Source organism: Echeneis naucrates, chromosome 1 (genome assembly GCF_900963305.1).
Source record: "Echeneis naucrates chromosome 1, fEcheNa1.1, whole genome shotgun sequence".
NCBI classification, from domain to species: domain Eukaryota; kingdom Metazoa; phylum Chordata; class Actinopteri; order Carangiformes; family Echeneidae; genus Echeneis; species Echeneis naucrates.
In genome coordinates, this window is record NC_042511.1 from 5,254,174 (window position 1) to 5,266,001 (window position 11,828).

At 42.6% G+C, this 11,828-nt stretch overlaps 1 protein-coding gene across 2 annotated transcripts; it reads right to left on the minus strand.

Annotated features, from left to right (window-relative positions):
* Positions 1 to 746: 746 nt before the first annotated feature.
* Positions 747 to 9,453, minus strand: mri1 (methylthioribose-1-phosphate isomerase 1). Of its 2 annotated transcripts, XR_003841010.1 has the most exons (8): positions 9,048 to 9,453; positions 7,914 to 8,137; positions 5,707 to 5,876; positions 5,435 to 5,611; positions 5,124 to 5,348; positions 4,152 to 4,307; positions 1,437 to 1,571; positions 747 to 1,310 (listed from the first exon to the last, which is right to left on the minus strand). XR_003841010.1 is itself a non-coding variant. In XM_029508375.1 (7 exons), the coding sequence occupies exons 1-6, from the start codon at positions 9,177 to 9,179 to the stop codon at positions 4,174 to 4,176; spliced, it is 1,062 nt and encodes a 353-aa protein (XP_029364235.1). In that variant the 5' UTR covers positions 9,180 to 9,453; the 3' UTR covers positions 747 to 1,571; positions 4,152 to 4,173. The 2 variants fall into 2 exon arrangements, 1 of the variants encoding a protein (XP_029364235.1); XM_029508375.1 differs by having other exon boundaries at positions 747 to 1,571.
* Positions 9,454 to 11,828: the final 2,375 nt, after the last annotated feature.

Consider the following 11,828-nt stretch of genomic DNA (forward strand, 5'->3'; position numbering starts at 1 on the left):
CACTGTGGTTTTATTCTTCTTACTGTATTGATGTGAAAGAGAAATCTCTTAATTCATGACTGCACTTTACAGCATCATACTTGTATACATATATATAAAAAAACCCAGTTTTGAACCGTATCCACGTTACAAAATTAAACCCAAATCAAGTGATTATCAATAACAACAATATACTTGCACATAGAGAGGCCATCTGAACAACACTCCTTCCATAGAAACTGCAGGCCACACTAATCATTTGATAACACACAAGCACCAGCTCAGATTAATCAAATCATTGTGGAAGTAATGGCAAGCAGTGCTGAATTTTGGCACCTGATTACTAGGCATGGGTTGGGCTTCTCCAGTGGATGATGGCTGAAGCTTTTTGGTCAATACAGTGCTGTATTAATGTTGCTTCAGAAGTATGGTTTAAAAACATGGCATAATCTTGACACGATTCAGGTGCAGCCCAACAAAACACACTAGCCCAAATGTATTGTATCACATATTGTGCCACTTTGGATTCAAGATACAACCAAATAGCACGATGTGAAAAATTTTAGTTCAGATTTTTATTTGCTTCAACATTTCAATCTGCTCTGTTGCCACCTGGCACATACAGTGCTTGTTTTCATGCGTTTGAGTGTCTGAGTCTGTGTGGGCAGACGGAGAGGTAGTGTGTATGGTTAAGGAGGTCTCCTCAGTGGGGTGTACTTATGGCCTAGTCACTAAAAATCACAATGATGTGAAATAAAACAACAAACCACAGCCAAACAGGTATAATAGTGATGTACAGACAAAGTGAAATCTCATACTGCTTAAAGATTTAGAAAGAAATAATATTGTGGCTGGTCTGACGGCCACAAAGTTGCTACATAATGTCTGGAACACTGTCTAACATTGCCCCCAAAATGTGACGTGTTAAATTGTACAAAACAGAAAAAGTAAAAAAAAATGTAAATACACAAGTGTCATTTATGCTTATGTGTGACCTACCAGCATCTTTGTGAATTGAGGTTTAATGGGTGAACAGAAAAGGAACGTGGACAGATGAGGAGAGGGATGAGTGAAGGAGGGATCGAGCTTATATTACAGCCTTTTAAAAGATATTGAAAATGTCACTATGGATTCTGCAAATTATTATTATTGGAGTTGAGCTTTCTTTTTTTTTTTTTTTTTTTTGAGGCGTTTTCTCTGCACTCCTCAGTGGTCCTGTAAGTAGAAAGGTGGATTTGTGTATTTGCCACATCATGAGTGACGTGGCACTTCAGAAAGGTGTTGTGTGAACAAGTCGCTGTAAGGTAGGAACCTCTATCTCGTCAAGCTCACTGAGAAATACAAGCAAAGAGTCAATCAGGTACATTTACATGTTTGTTGATTTGATGAGGAATGATGAGGAGTTTATATGAAGACTGTTTAAATGTTTAAGTACTACATGTGTGATGCGAACTCACTGAGATTTTCTGCTAAGAGCTTGATGAGATGGCGGTATGGGTAGATATTATTTAGGGTGGAAGAGGGACTGAAGGTTTGCTGTGTCTCTTGCTGTGACGCTGTATTGGTGCTGTAGCAGTAAGGCAGTGAGGGCCCTGTAACATTCAGCACAAGTGAATAGGAGCATCACATACAGGTCAAACAATCGAGATCCCACAAAAAAAAAAGAAAAAAAAAAAAAAGTGGTTTTCAGGTTCAATCTATGTTTCCAAAGTCATAACAGTCTATTGCTTATGAGAAAAATACAATGTCAGAGTCAGGTTTTAAAACTGGGTTCTGCAATCTTAACGTGGAGGCATTATGGTGGTAGATTAGTGTATGAAATTTCCCAGAGGTTAAGATGAAATCTTCAAATTTGATTAAGTTCTAATAATGATATTCCTGCCCCTAATAGTTTCCCATTTACATGGTTACAAGACTAGAAAAACTTGTAAATGTTTAGCCTTCCAATTATAATATTCAATATTTATTATATTTCTGTTTCAGCATTAGGTGTATATGATAAACCCTAAAAATATGGACACAGTCCCCCATTTTACGTTTTTGAACTTGTTCTTCCGTTGTCAACAAGTATGGAAAAAACCCTCGTGTTGTTCTTAATATCCACCCGTCCTTACCGGGCCGTGGGCCCAGCCCAAGAGTAGTCTAATAGGGTGAAAGTCAGTCTGGAATAAAACAGCATTTCATTCATGAACTGAACTAATTCAAAAAGTCAAAATACATTCTGAAGTGAGCACAAAGGCAAGAAGTGACTGAGTGTCTGGAGTCCGGACTGATCACAGCTCCTGACTAAAGCAAGTCCATCTGAGTTGAATATTACATTCTGAATGTTGGGGGGCATCACACCAAGTGTGTGTTTTACTGCTGACAGAGGGGCACTGCAGTATGGACTCCAATCTTAAAGGAATAGTTCACCCCAGAATAAAGGAATGAATGTGACTGAAGCTCACACCTAGAGTTTCTGAAGTCTGAGCCAGTCTGGCCTCACATTTATTTCTCAGACTAGTTAAAAAAAAAAAAGAAAAACTGTAAAATTTTAAAATCTAATGAGACAAATAATGAGCTCTTTAGTTTTTGTAGACATTTCCATGAACTCTGCACCTGCATCATATCAGTATTGTGGGTCTTTAAACATGCAAAAAAGATTTATCACATTATATGAGGTGATTTGGAGGAGTTTGCCTGAGGGCTGGAAGTCAGTTGGTTGTAATCGTAAACAGTTGCTTATTTATCCTTTGTGTGGACACAGACAACAGAAACATTCATGTTGGTGTCTAACTGACAATTGTAAGTCCAATATTTACTCTCTCTGCTGTTTCCAGTTCTTGGGGGAGATATTTGTTCATCAGCTAATCGCCTACTTTCTTTGTTGGCTTTTTTTTTTGTTGATGACGAAAAGTAATATAATGGATATATTAAAGTTTACATACTTTTTCATCTTTAGGCTGTAAAACATTTGAACGTTTTCGACAAGCCTGAATTATAAGAAGTGCAACAAGAAATATGGGTATTCTATAGAGAGTAAAGTCTTCATGTGTAAGTGAGCAGATAACCAAACTTTCATGTCAGGATGAACTATTCCTTTAATTGTGATACTTGTATTACATAAATACAACTTCTTAGCTCACAGCAAAAGTAGTCATGGAAAAATGACACTGACTCCTTTTCAGAGATTGTTCAGTCTTACATAGTGTCTACTGTGCAGTATGGTGAATATCTGTACCTTTCTGAAATACCTATGCATCCATAAATATCCATGTATATATACACAAGTGTGGTATGATGATGAAACTGACAATGTTGAGATAGAAATGAGGAATGAAGCATAAAGGCAGCCTTGTATTGTCACAGGCATCAGCTGACTTATTAGGACTAATCAAAAAATTTTACTCGTTCAAAAACTTTGCTGCACAGGATAAAAAGAGTGAATGAAATTGGAGTTTTAACGTCGCTAACTTGTTAAATCTATGAGCTATAAATTTGGATTAATTGTCTATAAAAGATTTAACATAAAACAAAAGAAAATACATGGCAATATATAATTTCTGATGTCAGATTGAATTTCAAATCACCATATATTTGGTTAAAATAGCAGTACCTTTTCCTAGCATGGTTAGTTTTCTACATATGTACACATTACCGCAAGGATATGTATATTTACAAGCGAGTAGCAGCATTTTAGAAATCATGGCTAATCAAAATTACTACTTTGAAAAAAATCAGTCTTAGCCTTCGTGGAATTTTTTCTTGTCTGCAGTTGACGTTTTTGTCTGTAGTCTGTAGAGACTCATAAAAACAGACTACCAAATAGAATTTAAGGAAACCAGTCCAGCTGTGTTGTTGCAGAAGATGGACAAAGAGGTGGTGAAAGGAAATGAAAGACAGGATGGAAAACTTCAGGCAAGGTAAAATGGAAAGGCAAAAGACCCCAAAACAAAACTAAGAAAGAGACAAACGAAAGGGGAGACTGCATGTGTGTCTGCTTGACTCCCTGCAGAGACTTTTTCCCTTTGTGCACATATAATTGCACAGTGACTGTGCATTTATCGAAACAAAGTTAAAACAACCACCATGACTGTGTGTGTGTGTGTGTGTGTGTGTGTGCGTGCGTGTCTCCTGTGGTGAGATGAGTGTCTTTAAGTGTCTGATGTTAAGGTGCAGTGGTGCACACGGACCATCAGGAGGGGCTGAGTGGCTCTAGAGGGCAGTGAGGCGACCGGTGAGTGCCGCCTGGAGCTCAGAGGGGAGGAAGACTCCCAGCTCTGTGATGATGCCTCCTGTGATGAGTTGGTGAGGGGTCACGTCGAACGCCGGGTTCCACACTTCAATCCCTGCAGATGAGACGAGAAAAGGTGAGAAAGCTGAGCACTACATGTACATGTACATGTGCAGGATCTATCACAGGCCACGTTTGTTATACCAGTCAGTTCATTGATGGTTCTGGTCTGCTTGTGGCATTTGTTGGCTGTGACAAATAACATCAGCCGTATTCTAGCAAAGGATATAGCTTATGCGTTGTAGCATCTCTCTACATGGTTAACTCTCATGTGAAGCGAAAATTCCAAACATTATTTTAAGATGCCATTTACGGGACGGACCTGAGTGGAGGAGAGCAAAAGAGCAAAGTTTAATAGAGAGAGAACTGTAACCTCCAAGCGCACGTCGTCCTCTCCTCCTCTCCTCCTCTCCTGGGGCCAGTGTGCTCATTAAATGACTTCGCTTTAATTACTATGATGTCACTGAACAACTCTCCGCTTTGGCAACGTAATTATAAATCAAATGAATCCATTCTGCTCTCGCAAACTCACCTAAAACACACACCCTTTGTCCACTCTTACAGACTCAGGCTTTGAACCGCAACATCCCTGACTTCAGTCTGGTTTGGGACCTCTGTGTCATGTCATGCCATTCCGCATCTCTCTCGTCTTCTTTCATTTCTCTGTTGCCACCATCCAGCCACCATCCAATAAAGTCATAAAAAAACCCACCAACCCACCAACCCACGGACTTTCTGACCCCCCCAAACCCTCAAGAACAACTGTACAAGCTCATAACTTTCTGAAATCACAGTTCAGTAATATATTAACAGCTTTTGTGGCTTTGCCTCCCCGCCCAGTAAAATCCCCCTAACATCCTTTACGTCTTACCCGGAGCAGCAATGGGGACTCCGTTTATACTGGTGAGCTCCTCTGGGGGGCGCACCTCAATGATGATGTCCCTGCCGCTCTCCAGGCTCAAGTCACATGACGTGCTGGGTGCAGCTACGTAGAAGGGAATCCCATGGTGCTTTGCAGCAATAGCCAGCTGGTATGTGCCCACCTTGTTGGCTGTGTCACCGTTCGCAACCACCCTGTCTGCACCCACTACCACAGCTGAGGGAGAGAACGTGATAAAGGCAAAGTGTTAAGCAAACAGAAAGAAGGGGTCAACCTCAGAGTGAAGATTGACAGACACACACCAGTGATGTCCATTTCTCTCATGGTGAGTGCTGCCATGCTGTCTGTAATCAGCGTAGCAGGAATTCCCTCTGATACCGCCTCGTATGCTGTCAGTCTGGATCCCTGGTTGTACGGTCTTGTCTCTGTGCAATACACTCGCTTTAGCCTGCCCAGCCCGTGGAGGCTTCGCACCACACCTACACGCAGACAGCCGTTAGTATTACAGTATTACTACTGTACTAATACAGCACAGCCAGCCTTTTCTCATTCACACCCACGGCTGCAGTCTTACCCAGAGCAGTCCCGTACCCAGCTGTGGCCAGTGAGCCAGTGTTGCAGTGTGTGAGGATGGTAACAGAGTCCCTTGGGACGCCGGACAGGATGTGCTGGGCGCCGTAGTTACCGATCTTCCTGTTGTCATTGACGTCACGCTCCAGCATGTCTTCGATCCAGGCAATTACACTGTTGTGTGTGGGGGGGGGAGTTACTGTGAACATCACATGATTTCCAAGTCTACAGGCACAGTATAGCAGAATGTATCCACGAGTCCCGGCTCCCTTTCACCTACCAGACCGTCCCATGTCTCAATCACAGTTTTATTCATGTTAACCTACATTTTCTTCATTCGTGGTGAGTCTGTTCAAAGAACCAAAAATCATCCAATCAACCAACTCAGAATACTTCACATGACCCATTCACTTTGCTGCACTGCAATTTTTAGCTACACATTATTCACCCCACACAGCCCTTAATGGGAGGGAAGGGAATTCCAAGTAGAGATAGTTATCCAACACAAAGATCGATCCAACTATTTCTTTCCCCAATACTGACTCTCATGCCTCAGCTCATGGTATCTTCTGCTTTGAATTCCCATTCTGACACCCAGCACAGGACAGCACAGCAGCATAGTGGCTGACAATAAGAAGGTCATGGGTTCGGTTCGGCCTGGGACCTTTCTGTGTTCTCCCCGTATATGTGGGTTAACGCCTCCCACCGTCCAAAGACATCATGTTTGGGTGTGAGTGTGAGTGGTTGTTGGTCTGTCTGTCTGTCTCTGTGTGATGGACTGCTGACCTGTCCAGGTTGACCCCGCCCTCTCCCAATAAGAGCTGGGATTGGCTCCAGCACCCCCCATAACCCGAAAACAGATAAGGGGTAGAAGATGAACATATTTAAAATCATTTTCAGGATAACATGAGGACGGATATTCTGAGGAATGGACTCAGCACTCTGCTATGACTGAATGACTGAAATCAGACAATCTGACTTTTATTTTGATATTGACCAAGAAGCTGTTTTTAATGTGGATGAGTCATGTCTGGCTGCCACCCGATCTGTGTCTCTACAGCTTGCAGCCTCTCTCCACCTGGTTCCTATTGTCCAACAAACACAAGCACCAACATTGCTCTGAACCTTCACATCTGTTGTGCTTCTTTCCTGTTTGTCTGCCTGCAGCTCTGAACCACAGTGCTGTCAAAAATGTGAACACTATGAGAACAGCACAACTCGGCCTGTTTCTTTGTCACACTAACAGTTAGTCTGTTATGGTATTTACACCATATGAGCTTCCCAATTTTCACTTTCTAGGTTACCTGACACGTTTCTCAACTCTTGCTAAATGACACTTGCAGCTTGTGTTAAACAAGGAGGTGATAAAAGAGCTGCTAAGGGCATTGAACACTCATTGAAAAGTACAAATTGACAATATTTGAATTCGCTGCATCAGTTTTTACTATAAATAAAATAGGAGTCATTACAGTCGGAAACTGAAACACTGCTTATTTGCAGATGGAGTGTCTGTTGGCATTAAAGATGCCCTGTGGAGTTTAGAAATCAAGGACTCTCTTCCTTGATGTCTAAAATGTTGTCTTTCCCATGCAAACCCAGTTCCTCCCTCAGAAAACGTTTTCTCAATAAAAGTTTGAAGCTTGCATTGTTTAGCTCTTTGTACTCTTGCTAAATGTCTTCTATGTTTTTGCTGCCTAACTACCACCAGTACATCAGTGAAATGTGTAGGAATGTGTGTCCCTACTCTAAAAAAACATTCATACAAAGGTTGCTCTACAGCAACACCACTTCAAGGACTCTAAACAGACATCTGGTAAGAGCTCATGACGTAATATGTTCAAACTCATGACCAAGTTATACATGCTGTCATTGTCACTTATGGATGGAGCTGTTGAAAATGAATGATTCCCCTTTTTCTATAGTGTAGACATTCAGAAAAAACTCAACACACAGTGCTTTTAAATGGATTTACAGCCAAAACACAATTGATCAATCAGACTTGATTGGTATGAAGACAAATGGAAAAGCTGATTATTACATTTTGTCCTGATACTCCTCTGAGCACAGCCGCATGTAGCAACGTAGCTAAACACATTTGGAGATATGCATCAACTTAAACCGAATTAATTCAACCGGTTGAATTTCCACAAATTAACTGATACAGCCCACAAAAGCAGCACTGAGGATCTTGGCCCCTTCGAACCAGCTCACCTTTCTCTGAGCTGCTCCGAGTTCTTCTCCATGCTCTCATTTTCAGCAAACTCCATCAGCTCGCGGGCAGCGCGGCCCATGTTGACCGCTGTGGGCCGAGCTGAGGTCAGGTGGCACAGAGACTCCCTGATGAAGGTCACAGGGTCATCACCACCAGCCCCTGCCTGCAGCTCCACAGCCAGGCTGAGGCAGCCGACAATGGCAATGGCCGGGGCCCCGCGCACCTGGAGGAGAAGGGACAACACACAGTCACGGTTACGGTTACACACTTCGGTTGGCTCGCCCAGTTTTCATGAAGATAACTGATTTACATCCACGGCAGAGTTTTAAATGGCAGATCACAAAAGGTAAAAGTTGTCCCTGACAGCTTTGGTTGATATGAAATAATCTGTGTTGTCATTCAGTCCTCTTCCACTGGACTCCATTATTATCATGACACCCGCCCCCTCACTGCTTATGGAACATTTCTTCACCCTGTTTCTCTCAATCACACGAACACACACATGCACAGAATCAAACGTGTTGTGGCTGCTGTGTTGTGCGAATTAGCGAACCAACAAAAGAGTGAAATGTCTACTCGGCTCTTACAAATTAATATCTGAAAATGTTCCTGCTTTCACAAAACTTGAACATCAACTATCTGAGCAGCTACCGTGTCAAAGCTTCAGCTGTGGAGATAAATGAGGCGGAGGTGTCACTGAGTGCAGCACAAGACCGAAAACGGAACAAAAACCCTGGCAAAGGTCATTAATAATTCATCAATAATCTCTCGGAGAGAAAGAGACGGATGGGGGGCATATTTCATGGGTGGGTGCTGTGTGCAGACCCCCCGTTTGTCGCGCTGGCACATGATAATGTGAAAACTATAAATAAAGGATGATTTTAGGGGGGGGGGCAGACAATCGGGGGATTGTGGATCTGCCGGGAGCTGCAGGTGCATCCAAAAGGAAGACATAGGCCGGCAGGCGAGGAGCATATGGCAACACATGCTTTTCAGCGGCGGGAGCACAAAAGAGCCGAGGAAAAAAAAATGCATGCACGGCGGGAATAAATGCACATGCAGCAGGCATGCAGCAGGCATGCAGCCTGGGCTGGGGAGTGTTGGTGGGGGGGGGGGGGGGACGGGCTCCGTACCTTCATGGACTTGATGGCCTCGTAAGCGTCCTGCACCGAGCGGATCTCGTCGTAAGCGGTCTGGTGCGGCAGCAGCAGCTGGTTGAGGATCTGCAGAGACCCGGCCCGGTAACGGATCGCTTCCAGCGTCATGACCGAGAGGCGAGGCGGGATACTGGGGGGAAATCAGACGGACGGACGGACCGGTTGCGCGCGCACACACACGCACACACACTCACTCACTTACTTACTCTCGCACTCTCTCTCTCTCTCTCTCTCGTTGAAGAAACGGCCTGGCTGTCCTCAGTCCCGGGAGCTGCCGCAGAGAGAGGAAGAGGAGGAGGAGGGGGAATTGTGTCGTGCTGCTGGGGGGGGAAACGGGGAGAGGAAGAAGGGCAGGAAGCCTTCACAAACTGACGGAGCAGCGGCGGGCAGACAGACGCGGAACCACGTGTTCACCGAGCAGGAAGCCCTGGTCGGGCTGGCCACGCCCACCGGAGTCTCACGGGTTGTCCAATTTTAGCAAGACTCCCCCTTTTCAGGCCGAGCACCGTCCCCTTTGTCGGGGAAAAACCTCACATTCAAATACGATATTAGCATACCAGCAAAGCCCCAGAGACCCCCAACAACAACAACAACAACAACACAAAGATCTGCTCCTGTCCTCAGCTGTGTTGTCTGTGCCACCCTGCTCCTGTAGGCCCCTCCACCTTTTACACACAAACAGTGCTGAACTGAGCTGACCTTTGGTGGAGATTACACAACACAGAACTGACTATGGAGCATAGTTTCATACTTTGTGTTGACTCTGTCAGACAACAGATACCTAAACGTGGAGACTTGTATTTGCGCATGCAATCGATCCAAAATCAGCTGTATAAACTCATCAAGGAAGAAACAGCAATGGACGTATTAAAGCAGATAAAAGTATTTTATTTTTTTTCTCGTTTTGGTTTGTTTGTTCTGGGCAGTTCAATGATGACACAAACTCAGAGCTGTTACCATTTATTCACGTTAACACCCACCTCATACATAAGATACTTAAGTCTAAACAATCAGGCCTTGATACATTCCCACTTTGAGCTACACGAATCATCATGAGTTACAGTCGAAAATAGAGACAGAGTATATTATGTTGTATATTTACTGTATATACAAGTTGTATTTATTTAAACTGATTGCCCTTACATGACTTGCAGATAAAAAAATAGAATGATAGATTCAACAACAGCCTCCTCCCAAAGCTACATGAGCACATTCATTGAAGTCGAACAAAACAGGGATATTAACACTAACGATAAACAATAAAAAAAAAAAAAAAAAAAAAAAAAAAAAAAAAAACAGACAAAAGAAATACAACCCCCACCAAGATTTTAAAACAGAGTGTAATGAAAGAAAGGAGTGTATGGGGTGTGTTGTGGGGAAAGACTTAAAGTAACCAGAAGGACAAACTTTAACAATATGTCACTCTACCCGACTTCTGACCATCCAACCACTGCACTGCATGCTGATGAGCCTGTTGTCATGACAACATGGCAGCCTCAGAGGCCATGAAGTTACTCAAGGAGCGGGGTAAAGCCTCTGGAGTGTGTGTGTGTGTGTGTGTGTGTGTGTGTGTACGCACGCGCATGTGTTTGGAATACACTTTCTTTTAGCAGTAAACTTGGCTTCCATTGCATTTTTAATTAAAATGACCATACACAAGATTTCACATGTTTTAGCCCAAATCATGTACTTCACATTATAGATTATTTATTTCTGAACCACGTCACTGAAATCTAAGGTAGTTTTCTGACATGTGAAATAATTTGTTTGATTGTTTTATTCTTTTAAGAAAAAACTAAAATGTATTTCCACAATTCAGCCTAACCTATCCCAACAGTTAGTATTTACACTTTTTCCTGTCTTCTGTGATAGTGAACCAAATATCTCTGGTGTCTGGACTTTAGGACTGATTAAAAAACAAACAATTTGAAGCTGCTGTTTTGTATTTTCAGGTTGTTCTGTTTTCAGCCTTTCTGATCATCCAGAAAATGATAGCATGATGAATCAGTGATTAAAATAATCATTGATTGCATTAGCGGTTCTTCGGTTCCCTATTATTTCCATACAAAAGGAAAACCAATTTGCAGACATTTGAAATGTGTAATCCACTGAGCTCAACCACATAATTTCAAGAGCCTGCTAAATCATTTTTGTCATACCAGAAATAAAAACCAATGGCTGTTCAAATGAACAGAAAAAATCCCCCCAAAAAAACCAAAACTGTGTTGCCCAAATTGATAATCTCTGCAAAACTCTTATCTGAAATAAAGATGCTAAAAACTGCAAATGCACCAGTTAGGTATTTTCAGTGTCAAAGGTTGACTCTAATCAGAGTTCCAGCCATTATCTCCATCTAAAACAAACATCAGTTGATAAAAAACAATATAATGCACCCTTTATAAGGAGTCAGGAAATATCCTCTCCTGACATAAAAATCACAGTGTATGGAGAGCCATATCAGGTCAACCATAACCAGGATTATTTACTAATGGAGTGAGATGGTGGGGGGGGGGTGGATTACGGCAAACACATGAGTCCCTGTTCGGTCAACAACAACAACAAAAACAACAACAACAACAAAAAAAAACCTATTAGTGGAGTTTGCAGACATCATCCACACAGAAGAGTCAGATATAAACGCACAGCAAAGCTCATTACAAGTTACACTCTGGCTATATGCAACCAACATGAATCAACAGTATCAGCAGCCAGAGACCTAAACAGAGCTGAGAATACAGGGAAAAAAATACTGTTCTG

What these genes read in the sequence shown, in the direction of transcription:
- mri1 (XM_029508375.1), bottom strand. Translation starts at nt 9,179, where the DNA reads ATGACGCTGGAAGCGATCCGTTACCGGGCCGGGTCTCTGCAGATCCTC. An exon ending in TGGGTACGGGACTGCTCTGG is followed by an intron (nt 5,612 to 5,706) that starts GTAAGACTGCAG and finishes GTCTGCGTGTAG; the next exon opens with GTGTGGTGCGAAGCCTCCAC. An exon ending in AGTCCCCATTGCTGCTCCGG is followed by an intron (nt 4,308 to 5,123) that starts GTAAGACGTAAA and finishes TCTCATCTGCAG; the next exon opens with GGATTGAAGTGTGGAACCCG.